The sequence below is a fragment of the Lepisosteus platostomus genome, chromosome 26 (assembly GCF_059453375.1).
Source record: "Lepisosteus platostomus isolate fLepPlt1 chromosome 26, fLepPlt1.hap1, whole genome shotgun sequence".
Taxonomy (NCBI): Eukaryota; Metazoa; Chordata; class Actinopteri; order Semionotiformes; family Lepisosteidae; genus Lepisosteus; species Lepisosteus platostomus.
The window spans coordinates 7,473,706-7,495,991 of NC_142636.1; the positions used below are offsets into that span (position 1 = coordinate 7,473,706).

The 22,286-nt window shown below is 51.1% G+C and overlaps 1 protein-coding gene across 2 annotated transcripts in view; it reads left to right on the forward strand.

Moving 5' to 3' along the window:
- The window catches only part of gatad2b (GATA zinc finger domain containing 2B), a 50,306-nt gene extending 28,334 nt beyond the window's left edge, over positions 1-21,972 (forward strand). The window contains exons 3-11 of one of the 2 annotated variants that reach the window (XM_088621530.1): positions 3,722-3,851; positions 4,379-4,510; positions 5,081-5,212; positions 6,012-6,182; positions 7,208-7,556; positions 9,105-9,307; positions 11,425-11,535; positions 12,448-12,631; positions 14,012-21,972. In XM_088621530.1, coding sequence (XP_088477656.1) covers positions 3,722-3,851; positions 4,379-4,510; positions 5,081-5,212; positions 6,012-6,182; positions 7,208-7,556; positions 9,105-9,307; positions 11,425-11,535; positions 12,448-12,631; positions 14,012-14,238 — 1,639 coding nt within the window. In that variant the 3' untranslated portion in view covers positions 14,239-21,972. The remainder of the gene's footprint in view (positions 1-3,721; positions 3,852-4,378; positions 4,511-5,080; positions 5,213-6,011; positions 6,183-7,207; positions 7,557-9,104; positions 9,308-11,424; positions 11,536-12,447; positions 12,632-14,011) is intronic. The other variant, XM_088621531.1, reaches the window with a different exon arrangement.
- Positions 21,973-22,286: the final 314 nt, after the last annotated feature.

Genomic DNA, 22,286 nt, shown 5'->3' on the forward strand with positions numbered 1-22,286 from the left:
AGGGACACCAGATCACACCTAGCTTGTGCCCCCCAGCATCTTCACAGGGGGGGTGTTCAGTCAGCAAAGTGCCACACAGGTCTGAAAGAGGGCAGAAACCTTGGGCAAAGCCCCCTGTCGCTTCAGTTTGCTTAGCGCCACACTGTGACATAGCGCTTAAGCCCTGGTGGGGTTGTGGGTTCGAATCCCAGAACGTGAGCCAGTTCTCTCACTAAGCGCCCTGCTGTGTAAGTGGGTATTGTCACTGGAAATCAGGGGTTTCTCACTTGCCTTTCTTGGTTAAATAAGGCTTTAATTTCGGGGCGCCAAGCTCAGTTTTGTTGTCATAACTTCGGCACACGTGCCCCGGTGGTGGATGCGGCAGTTTACCGCGGTTATTACTGTGAGGTTTTTGTGTTGAATGTGCTTGAAGAGCCCACACAGGAAAAGACTGGGGTTTTGAAGTTGACACCTTCTAGACAGTGTTGGAAAGCAATAGAAAAGGGCAAAGTATTTTGGGCTCTGTAGTCAAGTCTACAATTCAAAACAATTTAGAAAATGGCGTTCAGTTTTGGATGCCTCGTTACGAGCCAAAGATGTTGCTGTTCTGCAGTCAGTCCAGAGAAGAGCAGCTGGTTGCATTCTGTGGTTTTCAATAGTCTTCAATAGAGAAGATTATGAAGGATCCTAGCCTCACTATTCAAAATCCTCAAAGGCACTGATCGGGCACTTCAGTTGGGACTTCTTCCCAATGAGGAGTGAAATTCAGACCAGAGGGTACAGGTTGAAACTACATGAAAGTTAATTGAAACCAAGAGCAAGTGGCACTTCTTTACACAAAGAGTGCTGGGAGTGTGGAACAAGCTACGCAAGCTGTGTTGTTCAGGCTGATACCCTGGTTTCCTGCAAGACACAGCTGGATGAAATTCTGGGATCAATAAGGTCTTTACTACCTGACAGGGTAGATGAGCTGAACACTATCATTTATAACCTTTATGTATATAAACATAAGCTGAATTAAGCAAGAAAAATAAAGAGAACTGCTGGTTTGCTTTAAAAGGGCGTTATTGAGTTACAGTGGAGAAGGCACAACTTTTAATGAGTCTGTTAGAGATTCTCTCATTCCACAGAGAAATCCAGTACTGTTAGTTTTGCCCTGCGTCTCTTAAAAGCTCTGCCAGTTAATCAGCAAAACTGGTCACCCTCTCGGATTGTCAGTGAGGGTCTGTTTTGTTCCTGGATTTCCTGTTCTCGTCAAATACTTCCAGACAGGAATGGGTTTAAGGTTCCACCTGGAGAATTTAGGATCTGGTGAGCACTGGCTCGTATTCGCCCAGATATGACACGATGCTCCGTTCAAGCCAAGAGGAGAGTCAGTGCCCCATCTGCGATCAGAATTCTCAGAACCGCTGTGCAAAAAAAAAGCGTGATGCCTTTCCTGTGCTTTTATTTTCATCTCAGCGATGAGAAAGAGAGGGATTTGTGTCGTTTCTGGCTCTGGGTGAGCCGTGAGGTTCAATGGTCAGGTTGAAACTATGATATCGTTACCCCTGAGGTTAGACTGGGCAGTAAACCTTCAAGCCAGCCTAACGGGCAGTGCTAATCTTAGACCCAGAAATACGAATGCACATTTTTTTTTTTTGCTTCTTCCCCACGGAGAAAGGCTTTATTGGCCTTTTCTGCCATTGAGAGTGATTGGATGGGGAGCTTTTGTCAGCCGAGCGATGTTCCTCCTTTCCATTCTGGTCCTGTGGCTGCCTTTTGGAGAGAAGACACTCTTGTGTTTGGAGTGTGTCATTTAAGGCGGCGTTCAGCCCTGAGGACCTCCTCAGAGTGAACACATCAGGCACCTCAAGTGGAAACGAAGTGGAAGTGCATTTAAAACTCGGTATAGCAGGCACTGCTTTACGCAGAGAGTTGTGGGAGTGTGGAACAAGCTGCCCAGCCTTGTGTTTGAAGCCGATAACCATAATTCTTTCAAAGGTGGATGGCTAGGATCCTGGGATGAATTATTAACTATGAACAGCCAAAGCTTGGACTACATGGAGTGCTCTCTTTTCTCGTGTGTCCAGAGAGCTGCATGTGTGTTTCCGTACATTTAAATAAAGCGAGTTCTTGCGCTTTGGGGCGGTGGGGACCTCTCTCGCTGTGGGCTCCTAATGCTGACCACCCTCCCCTGTGGTGATGAGGCAGTAGCTGCTGGTGATCTGTCTCGGAGGACAGATGCTGATGTCCTGCCCCTCTCTGCACCCAGCATGTTGCTCTCCTCCCGCGCAAGGTTAAGAGGAGGAGAGCAACATGCTCTCATGGGGATGCAGTTTCTGAAGCTGGAGAAAGCAACAGAAGAGCCATTTCTGAAAGCAGGAGTTGAGATCCTTTTTTATTTTCCCCAGGCAATTCTGTACTCCTGTGGGCTTAGTTTCTTAGACCGGCCTAGCTAACGATCAGAGCAGAAGCGAAGATTAATTGACGCGGTCTGGTGCGGTAAAAATAGGGGGCGGGGGGGTTCTTCCCTGTCAATGTGGAAGTTAAACTATAGCTGCTTCCATTTTTTTTTTTAAACCTCCCATAATTGGAGTCTGCCTGAGACACAGAAGAAGCATGCTCCCTGCCAGTTTGACTTCTGTGCAGTCCTTTGGAAAGCGCGATGAGAGTTGGAGTAGGGACACCCTTGTAGGTGTAGCTTGCTCAGCAGGCAGCCCTCATCCATCGCGATTTACAGTCTTGAAAACATACGTTGCGTATTAATGCAAGGATTGCTTTGTGCGGGGACAGTAAGGTTAACACCAAATTACCACACAAAGAAAGCTAGCACAAACAGGAAATGCAACGCAGACATGAAATGAAATCGTGAGCACCTTATCTCCGACTCGCCCAGTGTGTGTGTGTATATGCTGATTCTTCGATGCAGTGGAAGTACTGAATCCTATGGGACTCTGAAATCCTTCCCCCTTCCTCACTGGCTCTCCCAGGGCGTTTCCACTCGGACTCCATTTGGAGAGCTCCACTTTTTTGAGAGCTGATGGTAAAGGTCCGCTTCACAGCTCCTCTGCTGTTGCTGTGAAGAGGGGGTTAGTGTTGAATAACTGCTTTCAGAGTCGCCAGGCCGGTCTTAGTGAGGAGGCTGCTTAGAGTACCACAGAAAGACCCATCTTGTACATATCGGAATCTCAGATCTTTGGGTGAATGGCTGAACTCCATATTGGAGGAAAAAATCTTTAGATGGTTTAAAATCCCTTTCTGTCGGGGGTTGTCGGAGATGAACCTGTTATGTCCTGGGGGTACTTATGTTGGCTGTCTTGGTGATCAGCTTCCAGGCACACCATTACGACAGTGCTACCAGGCTGATTTTCAATAATGATGGCTGTTGTGGCCCCAGAGGGCAGTGCAGTCTCCCCTGCATGCTGTTGTCGGAGTTTGAGGGGGCCGATCGTTTCATCTGAGGGGTAAAGGGAGACCGATATCAGGGAGTCTCTGTTCCATCGGGAAGCTGGGGTCTGCTGGTGGACAGTCAGGCTTGATGCCCGAAGGCCAGCTCCCCGCGTGGCCGACTGGGAAGGTGGGCTCCCAGAGGGGTCCTGGTTCCGCAGGCGGATTGAGCCGCTGGCTGGGGGGTCTGCACGCGAGGCCAGGCAGCGGTGAAGGAGGATCGGGGTGTCCGACAGGTCGGGGTGGGGCAGCGGTCGTGATGCGCGGGGGGCGTCTCTCTGATCGTCGTCTCTCCCTCCCTCCCCCCCCTCAGTGACCTGGACCGCGAGCGCCGCACCCCCTCCCCGGACGTGATCGTCCTGTCCGACAACGAGGCGTCCAGCCCCCGCGGCTCCTCCCGGATCGAGGAGCGCCTGCGGGCCGCCAACGTGGAGATGTTCAAGGTACGAGAGAGAGGAGCCCCCGCGTGTTCATCACATGATCTCACATTTATCGGAGTGGGGGAGGGTGGGGACTGTGGAGTCGTTTGATCTTCGAGTCAGCAGATCGTTTTTAATACAACAGGTTTAAGCCGGCAGAGCCCTGCCGTGTGAGTCATGACTGCATGCAGTCGTGACGCATGATCTTGTCCTCCCCGCACAATACCAAGCACAAAAGGGAGCAGACTTGATCACAGCACTATCTGGTTTCTCTTGCTCCTTGAGAGCTATGAAGTGCCTGAAATGCATGCAGGCATGATAACTTCCCTCTTGCGCTACAAGTACTGGGGGCTGGTGATTTGAGCTTTTGAGCTGCTGAGAAAATGGTTCATATCTTTTTTTTTTTGCCTTTTCCATAATGCACCCCCCTGGGTGTGTCTCGCTCTGTCCTCGTCTCCTGGTGACTCCGAGTCTCTGTCCGTCTCTCGCCCGCCGGCGTGCCGGCCCAGCCTGACGGTGTCTGTGTCCCCCCCCCCTCCTCCCCCCCACAGGGCAAGACGGGCGAGGAGCGGCAGCAGGTGATCAAGGCCCTGCGGGAGGAGCTGAGGCTGGAGGAGGCCCGCCTGGTCCTGCTGAAGAAGCTGCGGCAGAGCCAGCTGCAGAAGGAGAACCTGGTGCAGAAGGTCAGCCCCGACCCCTGACCCCTGACCCCCGACCCCCAAACCCTAGAGACCCTAGATCAGCGCGCCTGCGTTTCCAGGTGGAGGGCAAGATGCATCCCGCAATGCAGCCAGCATTTGAAATGAGCGCCCCAGAGAGGGCGACCCCACATGGGCACACAGAGCAGATCAGCTCATTGCTGAAAGTGTTGGTGTCCTGCCCAAATTTCCCCCCTGGCCTTGACCCATCACGGCCTCCTAATAACCCCCCTCTCTGAACTGGCTTCATCACTCTGCTCTCCTCCCCACTAATAGACTGGTGGTGGCGGAGGGGATCCCCATTACTTGGGCTGGGAATGCGATATCAATCTTACCCTCTTTGGAGATGGAGTTATTTGCCCTTGTGCTTAGGACTGTTGTCATGCTGAAATGGGAGGCTAGAGCCTACAGCTGCCAGGTGAGATATGAGTCCAGAGCAGTTCTTTGCTAAATGCACTTTTTTTTTCCCCAGTCACATGTTTTTTGACATGGACGTGTCAGGGTTATGATTTGCTCGGTGTGCCTGCAGGCTCATGCCCGTCTCTCTCCCCCCAGGTGCCCGTGGTCCAGAACGCCCCCTCGGCGGTGCAGCCCTCGCCCGTCCACAGCTCCCAGCAGGGCCAGGCCAAGCTGCCCCCCCGGCCCGCCCTGCACGCCAGCGACGCGCACGGCCTCCGGACGGTCCCGGTCAGTACCAACTTTAAACTGCTCGTGAGCTTGGGTTCTTCATTTTAGCTTCCGAGTTCTGAGCAGGTCCTGCACTGGGGTCGTTAAAGACCAGCGCAGAGCAGCCAGCCGCCATCCCTCAGGTCAGTCCTCCTCTTACCCAGTGACGCCCCCCGGTGCATCGGAGCACCACGAGCTGAACGCAACACCCGCTCCTTGAGCGTTATATGTAGGTACGCCTTTTAGGAAGCACCAGTGCAATGCCTGGCACAATTTAGAGATGGCATCCAAAACGCAGACAACCCTGGATGCTTCACTTGATGAGGATGAATTTTTAAAAAGATTGCTTACGTCTTAAAGGGAGACGTGGATAGAACCCAAGTGCAGGAATCACTAGGGAGTTATCAACCAATTTTACGCTTGGTTTTCCCCTGTATTCTGAGATTGTCAGCTGTTTAATTGTCCCTCCCTGGCCTGTGGGCTTTCCTGTGAACTCCTGAGCTGGCCTGCTTTCTGAGCCCTATAGTACTGCCTCTTGACTCACATGCGCCCTCTTGTGGTCACAAGGGGTATCGCAGACCAGAATGAGTGGATACCTTGGAGCCTCCTGGGTACTTTTCCAATGGCTTGATTCTGGCTTTAACACCGAAGATGAGGCCTTCCTCGGGGAACACGGGGGCGCCGAAAATACTTCAGCTCCCATTTTCGCCGTTGACGTGGGGCGAGTTAATTAAGCAGTAGTTTAGCGTGACCTGCGCCTTCGCGAGGGAAGGGTGTGGATTCTCACGGGTTTTTGCCTTCTCTGCGGCTGCTCCCCCAGGGTCACACGGTCATCCGGTCGGCCGCCAACGCGGCGCTGCCCCAGATGATGATGTCCCAGCGGGTGATCGCGCCCAACCCCGCCCAGCTGCAGGGCCAGCGGGTGCAGCCCAAGCCGGGCATCATGCGCGCCTCCGCGGCCAGCGTCAACTCGGGCCTCGGCTACCAGCAGGTACCCGGCTGGTCACCACTCCGGCTCTGTGGATCGCCATCTCCCAGAGCCAGCAGTGAACACACTCTTGACTGTCATTTGGGTCCTTTCTTTCTTCTTGGTAAACTAAGGAGAAAGAGTTAAATAACTATGGGAATTTGCATCACAAATTACTGCCATGTTGAACAAGTTAGCTATGAGCCTGTAGACCTTTATCGTTTTCAACCTCTTTTTGGGCTCCTTTGAAGACCTGAAGCTCTATTTCAGATCTTCTATAAATGCCCCCTGCTGTTCCTTTAATCCAGCACTAAAACGTTAGAAACCTCTACATTTGTTCACATTTCTTCAGCTGGGGGTTTTAATCGGAGCAGTCCGGGACTGCAGCAGCAAAACTCCAGCTGAGATTCGAACCTGCAACCTTCCGGGTCTCAGACCAGAGCCCTGACTGCTGTGTCACGCTGGGCGTTTAAATATTAGTGGCCTTGAACTGGATTCTAACTTTTGTTGATCCCTCCTGATTCAACCTAGTTATTTGTTACAGCACTCAAGAACTGGGCTTCCAGGCCAAAGTAGGGAGTAGTCTGTAGTCGAGCTAAAATCTAATGGTGATTTTTGGTTGCATCACTGCAAATATTTTTTTTTTCCCAATGTAAAAATGTGCACATGAACATCGAGGCCTGGATTTTTTTAGTAACTGTCCACTTACCTAAATGACGCTAGAAGATGTGGTAGATCTGTATCTGACGTGCCATTAGGAACAGACATCAAACAATTGTTTATTAGTTTTACACACTTTAAGCCTAACTAATATGGTACTTAATTGTAGGTGTGTGTAGCCATCTAAGATCAATCTCAAAAGTAATCATACTATTTGTCTACGGTACAAGACACTTAAATATATTTAGGCATCTCTTTGCTTGTACATCATATGCATTCGTTGCTGTGTATCTTAACATTGATTTCACAGTAGGAGTGAACTTACTTTGGTAGCCTTTTTCCATTTTATTGCTCTCCATTTTTGACTCTGGTGTCTCCTTGTCCTTCAGCCCTCCAGCCAGCAGGTGGCAGCCTCCCAGCGCTCAGGCTCTTCGGCCATCTACATGAACCTAGCCCACATGCAGGCTGGGGGAGTGGGCGGGGTTGGGGCTGTGGGCGGAGTCGGCACAGTGAGCCCCTCCCCTCTCCCCAGTCCGGGCTCCGCCCTGCCCGAGCCGGTCAGCAGCCAGGCCGCCGCCAAGCTGGCGCTCCGCAAGCAGCTGGAGAAAACCCTGCTGGAGATCCCGCCACCCAAGCCCCCCGCCCCCCTCCTGCACTTCCTGCCCTCGGCCGCCAACAGCGAGTTCATCTACATGGTGGGGCTGGAGGAGGTCGTGCAGAGCGTCATCGACAGCCAGGGTGAGGCGTGCTTAGCTGGCCTGCGGTTTACGTGGGGGGGGATATTAATCCCCAAATCGACCCAGAGACAGTGGTGTTGCTGAAGATGGTGTTGCAGGAATTATTGTGAAGTCTTAAAGCTGCCATATCACCCTGCAACTCACAACTGGCAGCCCCACTGGAGCTCAGCAGGTGTGAGCCTGGTCAGTACCTGGATGGGAGACCTCCTGGGAAAAACTAAGGTTGCTGCTGGAAGAGGTGTTAGTGGGGCCAGCAGGGGGCGCTCACCCTGTGGTCCATGTGGGTCCTAATGCCCCAGTATAGTGATGGGGACACTATACTGTAAACAGGCGCCGTCCTTCAGATGAGACGTAAAACCGAGGCCCTGACTCTCTGTGGTCATTAAAAATCCCAGGGCGTTTCTCGAAAAGAGTAGGGGTGTAACCCCGGCGTCCTGGCCAAATTTCCTATTGGCCCTTACCAGTCATGGCCTCCTAATAATCCCCATCTATGAATTGGCTACATTACTCTACTCTCCTCCCCACTGAGAGCTGGTGTGTGGTGAGCGTTCTGGCGCACTATGGCTGCCGTCCCATCATCCAGGTGGGGCTGCACATTGGTGGTGGTGGAGGGGATCCCCATTACCTGTAAAGCGCTTTGAGTGGAGTGTCCAGAAAAAGCACTATATACGTGTAAGCAATTATTATTATTATTATTATTATTATTAAAGCTGCCCATTCCTAGTTGTGTGCCTTTGCCCACCTTACTGACGCATTTACACAAAGAGTGGTAGGAGTGGGGAATCTCGTGATGAGATCCTGTGATCAATTGACTGCTAACAACCAAATGGGCTGAATGGCCACTTCTTATTTGTAACTGTTCTTACACCTTAATGTTCTTGACTTGCTGGTCTTGGCTCTTGATATAGTGGTGTGTGCACAGGTACAGCTGCTGGCTATATGGCTGAGCATAGTGAAATGTATCACCCTGTAACTCACAATGGGCAGCCCACTGGAGCTCAGCAGGTGTGAGCCTGGCCAGTACCTGGAGGGGAGACTCCTGGGAAAGCTGAGGCTGCTGCTGGATGAGGTGTGAGTGGGACCAGTTGGGGGCGCTCACCCTGCAGTCTGTGTGGGTCCTAATGCCCCAGTATAGTGATGGGGCTCCGTCCTGACTCTGTGGTCATTAAAAATCCCAGGGTGTTTCTTTTAAAAGAGTAGGGGTGTTACCCCGGTGTCCTGGCCACATTCCCCCCTGGTCTTTACCCATCATGGCCTCATAATAATCCCCCTCTCTGAACTGGCTTCATCACTCTGCTCTCCTCCCCACTGAGAGCTGGTGTGTGGGGAGCGGACTGGCGCATCATCCAGGTGGGGCTGCACACTGGTGGTGCTGGAGGGGATCCCCATGACCTGTATAGAGCTTTGAGTGGAGTGTCCAGAAAAGCGCTTTATAAATTTGAGGAATCATGAACAGTGAAACAGTGCAGTGAGCTCCAGACTATGGCTTGGACGTGGGTGCCACCTGGTGGTTGTGCTTGGTACTGAACGGTGTTCTGAATCCCAACAGGTAAGCTGCGAGGACCCCTGTCCAGGATGGACCCCTTCATGTGCGCCCAGTGCAAGACGGACTTTACCCCGCACTGGAAGCAGGAGAAGACTGGGCGCATCCTGTGCGAACAGTGCATGACGTCCAATCAGAAGAAGGCTCTGAAGGCGGAGCACACCAATCGGCTGAAGAATGCCTTCGTCAAGGCTCTGCAGCAGGAGCAGGTCAGCCAAGCCTGGGCTTCATCCCTTTGTTGGCAGGAGATGACGCGGCATATCTGGCGCCCTCTAGTGGCTGCGCTGTAAAATCGCGAGATGACGCCGCATATCTGGCGCCCTCTAGTGGCCCAGCCAGTCAAAGCGCAGGTTGAGTCCTGCCATCCATCTGCGACTGGCATTCCCCCGATATCAACCGGGCCTCACGGGCAGTCGGGCTACGATCAGTCCAGCCAGGTCCCTCTTGGGGCTCCTGCGGGCTAGCAGAGACGCGGGCTAGCTCGGAGCATCTCCAGTGCCGATGGACTCTGCGGGTGGGCGTGTCAGAGGAGACTGTCCACGTCTCCTTCTCTCCCGAGTGGGGAAGAGGGCATCGCTAGGGTGGGATAGGAAAGTAATGTCAGGGGCGATTTCAAATTGAAAACAATAGTCTGGATAAATGAGAAACAAAAGTTATTTGGCGGTTTTTATTCTTTCTCTTGCTTTTGTCATTTGTCTCCTGTGTAAAAAAACTATTACATAAAGCATCACACTGAATATTCCCTATTGGGTACTTGTGATTAGAAGATAAGGAAAATTGACTAAGAGCCAGTGCATAGCTTTTTGTAGTAGCTATATGCACAACTTAGATCACCTTCTTGTTAATTTGAAAAAAGTAATCCCTTACACTTGTAATTGTAAAGAATTTAACAGCCTTGTCATATACTGTGTATTATATCCCCCCAGAAGTATTTCTGACTGCATCTCTACTCGATGTGACTGGCCAAAGGTCTAGTCCTTCCAGAATGTTCTGTTTGAATTGATCAAATTGGAATTTTAAATCTGTAGCAAACAATTTAAAGAGGTTTTGATGGAAAAACAAGTGATCCCAGTCTTTGCCGTAGTGAGATCTGAGAATAACAGAATAATAATTCTCACCATAGTGAGAATAACACGTCTAGATTCAAAAGCTGAAATCAGACACTTGGAACAAATGCTGTAATTTTGTTTGGTCTCGGGATTCCATTTTTTCAAAGTGTGATTTCCATTCATACAACAGATGCTTTGGAAAACCTCAGCCTTTAACGCCACTGCAAGCTTTAAATAGAACTAATTCTACTGGTATAATGGTGTGTGCGTTCATTGACATCTCCCTCCTTAGTCAATTAATAAGCAATTCACACGTCTTCAATCAGCAGTAATTAAACATGATGTCATGAGCCAAATAATCAAAGTAATTCAACATTTCATGTGTGGAGTTAAAAATTCAGTTATTTCAGAGATGCATCCTGAAACTGAGAAAATGATCTTTTGCCATTCATTTGGACAGAATCCATTTGCATCTCAAAAAGCTCTTGTGTTACTGATGACAATTGCAGTGAACCCAGTGTGTGGGTTGTAATGTGGAAATTGTCAGGAAGAGCTTAGTTTCCAAACCTCAAACTAAAATAACAGTCTCCATTTTGGAAAAAGGCAAACCCAGCTTCAGAATTGCCAGTGAAACACAAAGCCAGGACACAACTAGAAACTCTGAAGAAGAGAATTTAGAACCGAGAACAGAAGGCTCTTCTTTACACAAAGGGTGGTGAGGGTGGGGAAAAAGCTGCCCAGACATGGTGTTGAAGCCGATACCTTGGCTTCTCTCCAGACACATGGATGGGATCCTAGGATCCGTGAGGTCTTTACTACCTGTCGGCTCAGATGGGCAGAACGGTCTCTCGTTTGTAACTTTGTTCAAGTAATTCAACGCAATCTGAATTAACCAAGATGAAATAAAGAGAATTGCTGATTTGCTCTCAAAGGATGTTATTGAGTTACAATGGGACAGACGTGACTTTAATAAAGCTGCTAGAGACTATCTGATTGCACAGAGCAATCCAGTGCTGCCTTTTTTCAGTACTTTGCCTCTCTTTGAAGCTCTTCTCTCCCGAAAAGGAGTTTACTACTCACTGCGAAACAACGGGTCTCCTCTCGTCTTGTAAGAAAAAAAAAAGACGTTCTAGTGCACCAGAGAACGTGGCTGAGGAAGTAAAATGCAAGTTGATGCCTCGTTTTAGACCGAGTGATGTAATTGTGCATTGCAATTGAGTTGCCCCAGCTCCCCGCCCCCCCAGGGTGTACTGACCAACGCGGGGTGTCTTTTCCAGGAGATTGAGCAGAGACTGCAGCAGCAGGCCGCCCTCTCGCCCAGCTCGGCGCCCGCTGTGCCCAACGTCAGCAAGCCGGAGAGCATGATCCGACACCACGCGCTGAGACAGGTACGGGACCCCCTGGGTCGAGGGGGCAGGGCGGCAGCTTGTCCAGTTTGCGTCTGGCCAGCCTGAGCCTGTGGATTCTCAGTGTCAACCAGCCGATAGCTTTTGGTTGTCGCTCAGACGGAGCTCTTATTTCCTCGGGTGAAATTCTCAATCCGTTCTTCTTTGATTAGTGCTGCCTTGCAAGTGAGGAGTAAGGAAGTGGCTTCATGCCTGTGCAGGGTGTAAGAACGTACCTGTGACGGCTGGCTGTGGCTGGACGACAGCTGGACAGGCCAGCTGAGGGCAGGCTGAGCAGTGTTTTGTTAGCTTGAATTCTTTGTGTGCTGAGGACTGGGTGCAGGAGATCAATTGAAGAGCTCAGTCAGCCTCTGGGATCTGGGAATGTGAGTGGAAGGAGGCGGGAGATCCTCTGGGATCTGGGAGTGGAAGGAGGCGGGAGATCCTCTGGGAGTGGGAGGGGAAGGATGCGGGAGATCCTCTGGGATCTGGGAGTGGAGGGGAAGGAGGCGGGAGATCCTCTGGGATCTGAAAATGTGAGTGGGAAGAGGCGGGAGATCTTCTGGGATCTGGGAATGTGAGTGGGAAGAGGCGGGAGATCCTCTGGGATCTGGGAGTGGAAGGAGGCGGGAGATCCTCTGGGATCTGGGAGTGGGAGGGGAAGGAGGCGGGAGATCCTCTGGGATCTGGGAGTGGGAGGGGAAGGAGGCGGGAGATCCTCTGGGATCTGGGAGTGGGAGGGGAAGGAGGCGGGAGATCCTCTGGGATCTGGGAGTGGAAGGAGGCGGGAGATCCTCTGGGATCTGGGAGTGGGAGGGGAAGGAGGCGGGAGATCCTCTGGGATCTGTCTTGGGGATCTCTCCGGAGGTGAAGATGGATGTTCTGTGACCAGTCCTTTCTCTGTCGGTGTCCCAGGCTCCTCAGCCGCAGGCCTCTCTCCAGCGCAGTATCTCCAGCTCTGCCAGGGGCGTCCTGTCCAACTTCGCCCAGGCCTCCCAGCTGTCGGTGGCAGGCGGCCTGCTGGGCATGGCGAGCAAGCGCAGCGGCGGTGGCAGCCGGGCCCAGCACGAGAGCCGGCGCCAGCTCTACAACATCCCAGGTGAGAGCGCCGCCCTCCTCTGCCCCGTGTGTGGAGAGGGCAGGTGGGGGATGCAGCTCAGACCCTGGAGGACCAGGCTGTGGGGTTAGTGGCTCAGCCAGGGCAGGCGCCAGGGGGGTCTGTGGGCTCCGATCTGCGCGGTGTGACTGCTGTCTCAATTCAGTTCACACCAAGGGTACCCCAAATCACTTCACAATGCAAGTAACCCTACATGTGGTGAATACAGAACAGAAAAGACCAGAAGACAACAGGGGACAGGAACCAAAAACTCCTTAGTAAGGAGAAAAAAAAACCTCTAGGGGTCCAAGGTCAACTGGCTGTCCAACCCCTTTGGGCATGCTAGCATTATACAATTAAAAAAAAAGGATGGAAATGAATGAGGGTATTAATTCATCCATGCAGATCTCTGTAGACCAGTAAATTCCTCCTAAACGATGGCTAAATCCACGATGTCTCTCTTGGATGCTGCATCACTGCCATGGATCCAACTCAGATGGTCCCCAGCCAGGGCGCCATCCAGACATGTGGGGAGGAGAATAGGATAGTCTGGTCAGAACAGGTGTATCTACCTGGTGGGCCCACACAGAGACACACAGTGGCCGGGACAGCAGCACCAGCAGCCATGGCTGCAGCAGGCTGTGATGTAAAAGGTGTGAGTAGGCTAGGCTGAAGTCATAGGTCTTCAGTCTGGATTTGAATCCTGAGATCGACTCGGCATCCCGAAGATGGGGTGGGAGACTGTTCCATACACTAGGGGCCCTGTAACTAAAGGCTTAACCACCAATTGTTATTTTATTAATGCGTGGAATATGAAGATGACCTGGATTCTGTGATCTACGCAGGCGACTTGGATGGTATATATTAATAAGTTCCATTAGATAGACAGGTGCCTGATTTCTGCGAGCCTTGTAAGTAATTAGAAGGACTTTGAAGTCCACCCTGTACCTGACAGGAAGCCAATGAAGGGTCTCCTGAGTGGCAGGGCTGCCCGGCTGGGCGTGGTGCCCACCAGTGAGCTGGCCGGCTGGGCAGTGCCCACCAGTGAGCTGGCCGGCTGGGCATCTTGGCATTTCTGTGCAACAGTGACTCCCTACATGCAACTGGGCGCCCGTGACCTTCGGAGGGGGGGGGCATCAGCGAGAGCTGCCCAGCCCCTCTGGTTGACACCCCTGGTGGAGAGGGGCTCTGCAGAACAGCCAGCGACAGGTCGAGGGGTCAAGGGGTGGCAGTAGGGAGCTCCAGTCTGGGCGGTGGCTGTGATTTGAAGTGGGCGAGACGTTGAAGTTAATTGGCACTCCTGCTGTGTTCGGTCAGATGTGTTTTCAAATGCTGTTTTTTTCTCTCTCTCTCTCTCCCTCTCTCCCTGGCGCCCCTCACTAGACGAGGCAGGGGTGGGGTGGGTGGGAGGGTGGCGGCGGTGCAGCGCTCGTCTCTCTGACCCCCCCCCCCTCTCGCTCTCAGTGTCCGCAGGTGTGAACATCGCCTACCTGAATCCTGGAGGGGTCGGAGGGCACAAGGCCTCCAGCCTGGCGGACCGGCAGCGGGAGTACCTCCTCGACATGATCCCCCCTCGCTCCATATCGCAGTCCATCACGGGGCAGAAATGAGTCCTGCCCCTGCCCCTGCCCCCGCCCCTCCCCCCCACCCCGAAACCAGAGCAATGCAATCCGAACGGCCGCCTGTTCGGCGCTCCTGCTCCCCTGGGTGCTGCCAGTGTGGCCGGCGCGGAGGGTGGTCCCGCCGTCCCTGCCTCTCCCCCGCTGGGGCAGGGAGGCTGGCTGGCCCTGTCCTCTCCACGGGGGATAGGGGCCCGGTGGCCTCGTCTCCACAGCGCCAGGGCTCTGCCAGCTCTTCCCCCTGTGCTCCGTTCCCCCTCCCCTCCCTCCGAGCACCGGGCCCGAGGCGGATGTCGGGCGCGCGGATGGACACTTTTATGGGGGTGAGGGCGCACCCCGCAAAAAAGAAGACGGCCTGTTTGGGGTGGGGTCCCGGGAGGGGGTGTTGGGGGTGGGTATGGGGGTGTTGGTTTGGCTGTCTGTGGCGGGGTTGGGAGGGGAAGCTGGGTTCTGCGAGGAGCGAAGGGGTGCCGGCTTCTGATGAGGGGGGTTCGATCCCAGGGGGGACCCTCCGCTGGAGAGCTGCTGCCACGCTCACGGACTGAACACCCGAGGGAGAGGAGGGCCGGGGAAACCTACATCAGGCGGCTGCAGTAAATTCAACTGGCCGACATCAACATGGTTAGCGCCTGCAGGGTGCCAGACGGAGCACAAAACGGAGCACGCCCCAACACCGCAGTCTCCCATTCGAGATCGTCCTGGGGGGCTTGCCGTCGTTCCAAGTGGGGATGAGAAGGGATCTGCTTTGTGCGGGGCTTCGTGTTGTGGGTGTGGCCCCGTTACGACAGAGGGGAAAGCAGGGGTGACTGTGTCCCCCGAGTGCTGAGCCGTTTCTCGCGACCGTCTCCATCCTCCCTCTGGAGGCCCATCGTCATTAGTCTGCTGATGATCACCATTTATTTTTACCTTCCTCCGGGGCTTTCGGCTTTTTTTTTTTAAACTTGTTTCCTGAAAAAACCAAACAGCATTGATCCGAGACTTAATTTGTGAATTCCAGGGGTGAGTTGGTCCGGCATTTGGAGAAATCCATGTCTCTAGCATGCAACTGTGGTGCTGTTTTTGCAACCAGTCTTTTCCTCTCCTCTGCCAGCAGAGGGCAGTACATTCCCAGTGGCAGCAGAGCAGTGAAGCCTTACTGCCCAAGCTCAGATAGGCTGAAAGGGTTTCAATGTGGATGACGTTTGCAGCAAAAGCTGCTCGAACTAGCCTGATCAGGGTGTGACTAGGTCACTGCAGAGCTCTGTGTCGGTGATGCCAGGGGCTGTAGAAAAGTACTCCATCAGCGCTTTCTCTGTGCGAGTGAGGGTCATTTCGAGAGCAGTGATGAATTTAACCCCTCGGATGATTCTTCAGGACTGGATGAAATGGATCTCTTTCTTTCTGAGCGACAGTGTCAAAATACCGCAGCAAGAGGCTGGACCTAATTTACTGAAATCCTGGAGGGTGGGGTGGCGGATATTTTGGGGGATCTTAATTGTGTGCAAAGAGTTTAAAACCGTTTGATGTAAATGACTCTTTGGAATGTTCTGGCTAGGCTCCGGTCACGCAGGGAAACGTCGGCGTCCGTTCTGGTTTTGAACTCCTCTGAGCTGCGGCAGCTCGGCGGTTCGCTAGTCCTGTAGTATTATTGTAGTGTCCAGATGAGCTCCATTCTTGGCGTTGGATTCGAGAAGGTTGACTTGGACGTCCCTCCGATTCCAAGTCGGTCTCTTGCCGGGCTTCAGGCGGTTTCGCGTTCCCGTTCTCCCCCAGCTGCTCATGGGACGCGACGGGTTGACTCTACAGGAGCAGTAGCTGCTAGGAGGGTGTGCATCCTGTATCAGCAGTGTAGTCCGCGCGGCCCTGGCGCCACGGTCTCCTGACCTGTAACTTTTGTTTTGTGCCTTTGTGGACGATGACCTCAGCACTTCACAAGCCCGCCACACAGGCAGGGGCTCCCGAGAGCACCCCCTACTGGGCTTTCGAACATTCAGGAGAACTGCTTCTGCGGGGACGCCGATTATATGCAAAATTTAAAAACCAGCCTTTTTTTCTTGACGAATCAGAACTGAAACTAGGGAATTGGGTTCCCCACTGTAAGGGAAAAAAGGGGTGTATTTTCTGGGGGGGGTTGATGGGTTTTTTTTTTGTGGTTTAAGTGTCTCCTTTAGGATCAGAGCGTATCTGAAAGGTACGGGACCTGGAGACGATAATGAAAAAGAATTATTTCTATATATATAAAATATACAGATAAGTAGATATATAGATGCGTCTATCTATAAAAAAAAAAAGAGATGGCTCAATCATTGCTCTGTGGCATTGCACACGAGAATCGTGTCGGAGCACTTTGTATGTTTGTTTGTTTTCTAAAGGAGATCGTTCCTCTCTGCGGGTCTCGGTCTCCGGGCGCTTGTCTTGGGGGATAGGTACACGCGTGTGCTGTTGCGCGCCAAGGCAAACGGACCAGTCTCCTGTAGATCGCACCTGTTCAGAAAGCAGTTGGCCCTCTTACTGTTTTGGTTCCAGGCTTTTCAAAGTTAGGTGCTATCATGATTTTTTTTTGGCGGGGGGTAGCTTGGAAGTAGAGTTTAAAGAAGTCAAACATTGTGTGCAACGTTTCTCGACCGCTTGGCGATATTTTTTATTTCTTTTCTCATGCTTTTGAGTTGCTGTGCTTGTGCAATCAAACCCCACACACACACACACACACACACACACACACACCTCTGAGGTAATAAACTTGAAAAGCTATCAAAATCCCTAATAAGATGGGTTCCCTCCTGCTTGCTCTGTCTTTTAAAAATATAATTTCAAATTAACAGGGGATTCAAAAATAGACTCGGAGGGGTTGCCTTCTCCCTGAAACTTTTGGAATTGGGAAAATATAGTATGGTCAATGTGTCCTGCCAATGATCGAGTGGGATTTCGTATTCCGAGGAATGACGAATCAATTTTAGTTTTGCAAGCTGGCGAAAGGGAATATGTAAATATGTAAGCTTTTCTGTGTCGATAACCTGGAGCACTGGCGAATCCCTCGATGAGACTTGGCGTGTGTGTAGGCCTATTTGTACAGTAGATGCTGGGCTGGTAGTTGGTGACCTTCCTTAATCTGGGAAAGAGTGCGTGAACTCTGGTTTTCATGAGAAGGTCTGGCTTGCTCTTCGGGAGGATTTTTAAGGTCAAAAAGCAGGCGAAGAAATGTTCAATATTCACACTCTGGTCAATTTCCACATTTGATTTTGCTGAACCGTAGTGTCCGAACTTCCTAGGCAGTGATCAGCATTTCTCTGGACACGGCTGTGGTGGTCAGCGCTGGTCACAAGGGGGCGCTGGTTTGCCCAGGTGGGGATTTCGGGGGGCAGGGCGGCTCTCGTCCGCTTACTGAGACGCACACACGAACAAGGTGTGGACATGTCTTGGTGCCGATGCAGCTTGATCAGACTAGGGTTTGCTCTCCAGAAGAGATCTGCTTTCACAGATTCATCGGGATCACATTCTGGGATATTACACTTGCGGGATCAGGCAGGACATGCAAACCGGTTCTTTTCCTTTTGGTCGCCATTCGTCCTTGGTGGTCGACCAAGACTGCTAAAATGATCGCAGTTAACATCGCCTGCGTTCTCTAGGCCCTTCTGATGACATTTCTGTTGTACCTTCCAAAGGTATGGCGTGCAAATGTTGTACCCCTCCAGTCTCATCAGTAAAAAGGAACTGCAGAACAATACAGCAGCAATAGCACTGCTCACCCAGACGACCCGCAGTTGTGGTTTTGGAACTGTGCGCGGGGAGCCTGGGGTGCGTCTTGGTGGGGAATCGCTTCCCCAAAACCCGGCGTGTCCTGCGGCCGTTCTGGTTGTGCTGCGATCAGACGTGTTCCCTCGTCACTGGAGTTTAAATGGGTGACCGGCGCTCACCGATCGCTAGCGTTAATTTCAGGCAATGATGCCTGAGCCTTCCAAACAGAGGAGTGCATTTAGCCCACCTTGTGGCCCGTTTTCCATTGGATTCCCAAGGAATCTGCTTCAACAAGTGACTTGTTCCAGACACCTACCACTCTTTGTGTATTTTTTACACTTTTTCGTTTCCCTTGCCTGTCCAGCTGTTTGGACATTTGGGATTTGTGTGAAGTCCTTTCAAGCCTCCTCTCTTCTAGACTAAGGAGACTTAGGAGTTCCTTTAACCCGTGTATGACACCTCCCTAGAAGCTGGAAGTTAAGCTCATTACTTTTTAATCACTTTTCATAGCAGCAGTCCTTTCTGAAGTGTGGCGAAAACATTGTTTACTGTGGCATTGACCCCAATCCTGTACTGGCTTTACGTGCGTTTAGGTGCTCTGGTACATGATGATTTAATTGTGTTCCAAGGACTTTCCGTTGACACAGTTAAGAGTCTCTTGATTCAAGTACAGTACCACTTCCTGGCCCGGAAAAGAAGCTTCAGGTTCTTTTCCCCAGGATCTGCTTAGTTAGCAGCTTGAGCAGTGGAGGGCTCTGGGGGTGTCTGATCTGGTGGTCGTTAGGCAGGACTGGGGGGGGTGGGGGGGTTGAGGTGTGTTATATTCTACAGTATTACGTTGGGTGGCCCATCCTTCAATTTAGAAACACAACTGGGGTTGTGAGGGTAGAGGTCAGACTGAGGAGCTGAGGAACGGGGTGGGGGACGCCCCTCCCTGGAGCAATGGAACCCGATCCGATCCCCCCTGGAGGGATCTTGGGAACAGAACATCCTTCTGCGCGGGCGGGCTGTAGTGGCTTTGCAATGCAGGGCCCCATGTGGCGCCCCCTGGTGTCCGCTGCCCCTCCTGCATGTGCGCGCGAGCCACAGGGCAGGGTGTTTGGGTGCTGCTGTGTTGGAGGGGCTGGCGTGCTTTCTGAGCCCTGGGGTGCAGAGGGATCTTGATACAAGCTAGTGTGCCCTCCCTCAATCCGATTCTAAAAAGATGGGCCAGCTTCATTGTGACCCCTCAAATTGGGCCTCCCCAAGTGCCCAGTCTCTCGTTGGGAGAGCGGTCATCCAGCAGAATTTGTTGGGTTCTGAAATTGTAAATGGCACAGGATTGTGGGGAGGGCTAAACGAGGCTCATTAAGGCTTGATGGAACCAGTTGAACACGGTTCTGAGCCACAGAGCCTGCCTGACTTCAGGAACCCCACCTGAAAATCAGTTCTCCGTTTCGTGCTGCAGTAACTTCTTAAACTAGAGGGTCACCAGCTCCGGGTCCTGGAGAGCCCCAGTCCAGCGGGTCATACAGGTCACCCTGCCCTTGCAGAGGCGATGTAGGAGCTCCTGTTGAAGCAGTTAAGCAAGAGATATTTCGATGAAGGGAAGACGCTTCCTGGAGAGCCTGGCGGATGTTCCGAGTTCTGTCCCAAACGATCTCTGAAGGACTTCATGGAACCCGGCCTGTGTAACTGAGCGGTCGTAGTCATATTGTTCCAGGCCCTTGGAAACCGATGTTGTAATGGCTGCCTGTGAAACGGGCTGGACAGCACAGGGATAGGGACCCCTGTTCGAGACTGCAGGAGACCGCAGTGACCCGTGTTTGAAGGGGGCTGCACACTGGCCACTGGGTTTTCCTGTTGGGGAGAACTTGAACAGCAAGGTGCAATATTGGAGAAACAGGGAAGTTTGCATTGTTAAAGGTTCTTTTGATACCCACCCTCTTTTCCTGGTTTATTATCTTAGAGCGCAATAAGATTTCTTAGGTCACATTTTCGGTTCCTGTTTCAGGGAAGGCTTTGTGCTGCTCCATTTGTATTGGAATATTCTGAAAGAAACCCGCTACTTCATTCACCATTCTCTCTCTTTCGCTTTCCGGCCGTGCTTGATGAATTCATATAACTTTGTTTTAATATCGCCGGCTAAAGTAACAGCGTTTTAAGAAAAGGAAAATGTAAAAAAAAAAAAAGTTTTTAAAAAAAAATGTAAACATTTTTTAAAAAAATCACTTCGCAGGCATCTTTTTTCGGTTCTGTTCCTGTTTTTATCGTTTGGCTGTCTTTTGTTTCCTTTGTAAGAAATAAAATGAAAACTTAAAAAAAAAAACATGAATTATGAAATGAAAAATGACACAATTATTTGCTAGTCCAGAAGTAATTATGACTTATTGTATATAAGCTTTTCCTTTTTTTTTTCTTCTCTTGGATTAAAAAAATAAAATAAAATGAGAATAAAATGGTTGTATATTGTGTAGAAAAGCAAACCTAAAAAAAAAAAGCCATGAATATTGTGAAGCTTGTGTCATTTCGTTTTGTGATCACTGTGTAATATTGTGTAACAAATGTGCAAAACGTATGGGTTTGTTTTTTTTTTTCCAGTTCCCACTCTTTTTCTGATTTTTGCGGGATCATGAGATGTGCTGATAGCCGTTCTTCCCAGATCCTAGCACCCACGCTGAGGCGCATAGTGGAACAACAAACAGTTCTCACTTTGTCTTTGTGTGAGGCCTAACTCAAGACATAAAGGGACACAAACCGGGGGCTCCTGCTTCTTTTACATATTGTGGCCTAAAAGGTCTCTTTCTGGCCGGGGTCTGCTCCCGTCTGCACTTTTGTCCTCAACATCTCATCTCTGGTCCTGCCTCACTGCATGCTGAGGTGACCACAGCTTTATTCTGTAGCCCTAGCAAAGGGGGCGAGAGATTCATGAGCTCCTCACACTGTGCAAACAAAATTTGCCCAGTTTATGTAGACTGGGCGTTAACTGGCACTTCTCTGGCTAACGGGACTTTTCATGGTTTTGTTTTTAGTGGCAAAATATAAAATACTGTATTAAAGGCTCTTTTCCCTGTAGTTCTCTTAGGGATCACCAGGGGGTGCACTTGATATGTTGATGTACAGTACTGTAACTTGTCTAAAGTAAACTCCCGGGACACAATATTAGAAACCCCCTCCTGCGCGGGGGGCGGGGGGGCAGTTATATTTCAGCCCTTGGCAGGATGTCCCGTTGACTTCCATCCTATTTCCCCATTGGGGGGGGAAAAAGCCTTAAGACAGGATGACCTGCAACCCAATGGTTTGGCACTTTGAGAACTAATCTCTATTAAAGGTCATTGATGTGGAGTGGATGTCCCCCACCGTGGCAGGGGTGAGCCTGGCCATGGCAGTATTCTTGAAATTTGCCCTTGCTTGCCCAGATTTCTGGGCTTCTCCAGCACACAAGAGGCTACACCGTCCTGTGGCTTCTGTTGCAACAGCTCTTGAGCTCCTGCTCAAGCTCAGCTGGTACCGCCTGCAGCTGAGGCACGAGAGCCGGAGAGGACAGCGTATTCCACCCTTTTCAAAGGGGATGGGGATCTGGGAATCCCTCTGGCCCGTTCAATTGACTAACCTGTCTCCTGCTCCTCAGGCTATATTCTTTATTGTTAATTAGTATCATCCTCATGTTTTGACTTGCCTAGTTAAATTAGTCAGATTATTTCCTTGCCTGTGTGGAGCACAGGGGGGGGGGGGGAGAGTAGAGGGGCTGTATTTGGGGAGTATTTTTTTTTTTAGCAAATATGCATTTTGCTTGCTTTCGAGTTGTCCATACATTAATCCAAACCTTTTGCACATCCTTGGTATTTAACAATGTCTTTAAAAAAAAGTAAAATGAAATTTAAAAAAATATTATAAATGCTGTTTGAATACTGCCAGTTGATTAATAATGATTATGCATTGACTGAAAAAATAAGCTAATTTTGGAGGAAATAACTTTGTAATATTTATCTCTTGCAAGCTATGTTTAATAAAGGATGGAACAGTTTACAACTTGTGCTCTGGTAACTGTCACACAACTGTATTCTCCATAGCAGTACAAACGCATGTCTGCGAGTTTCTTGTGATTACTTTCCTGTGCTATTTAAGACAGGTTTTCAGGCATGTGTGTAGCCACCTGTCGTGGGACAGTGAGGACCCATAGACACGCCCACCTCTGCGAGCATCTCATTGGTTGACATGTTGCCATGCCCCTGCTGGGGGAGGGGCAGCCTGTCTCGTGCTCACACCACAGCAGGTGCTAGAGCTGGTCCTGCTCTCCAAGTTCTGTGCTGTTCTGTGTGTAAAACTACACACTGAGCCACAGA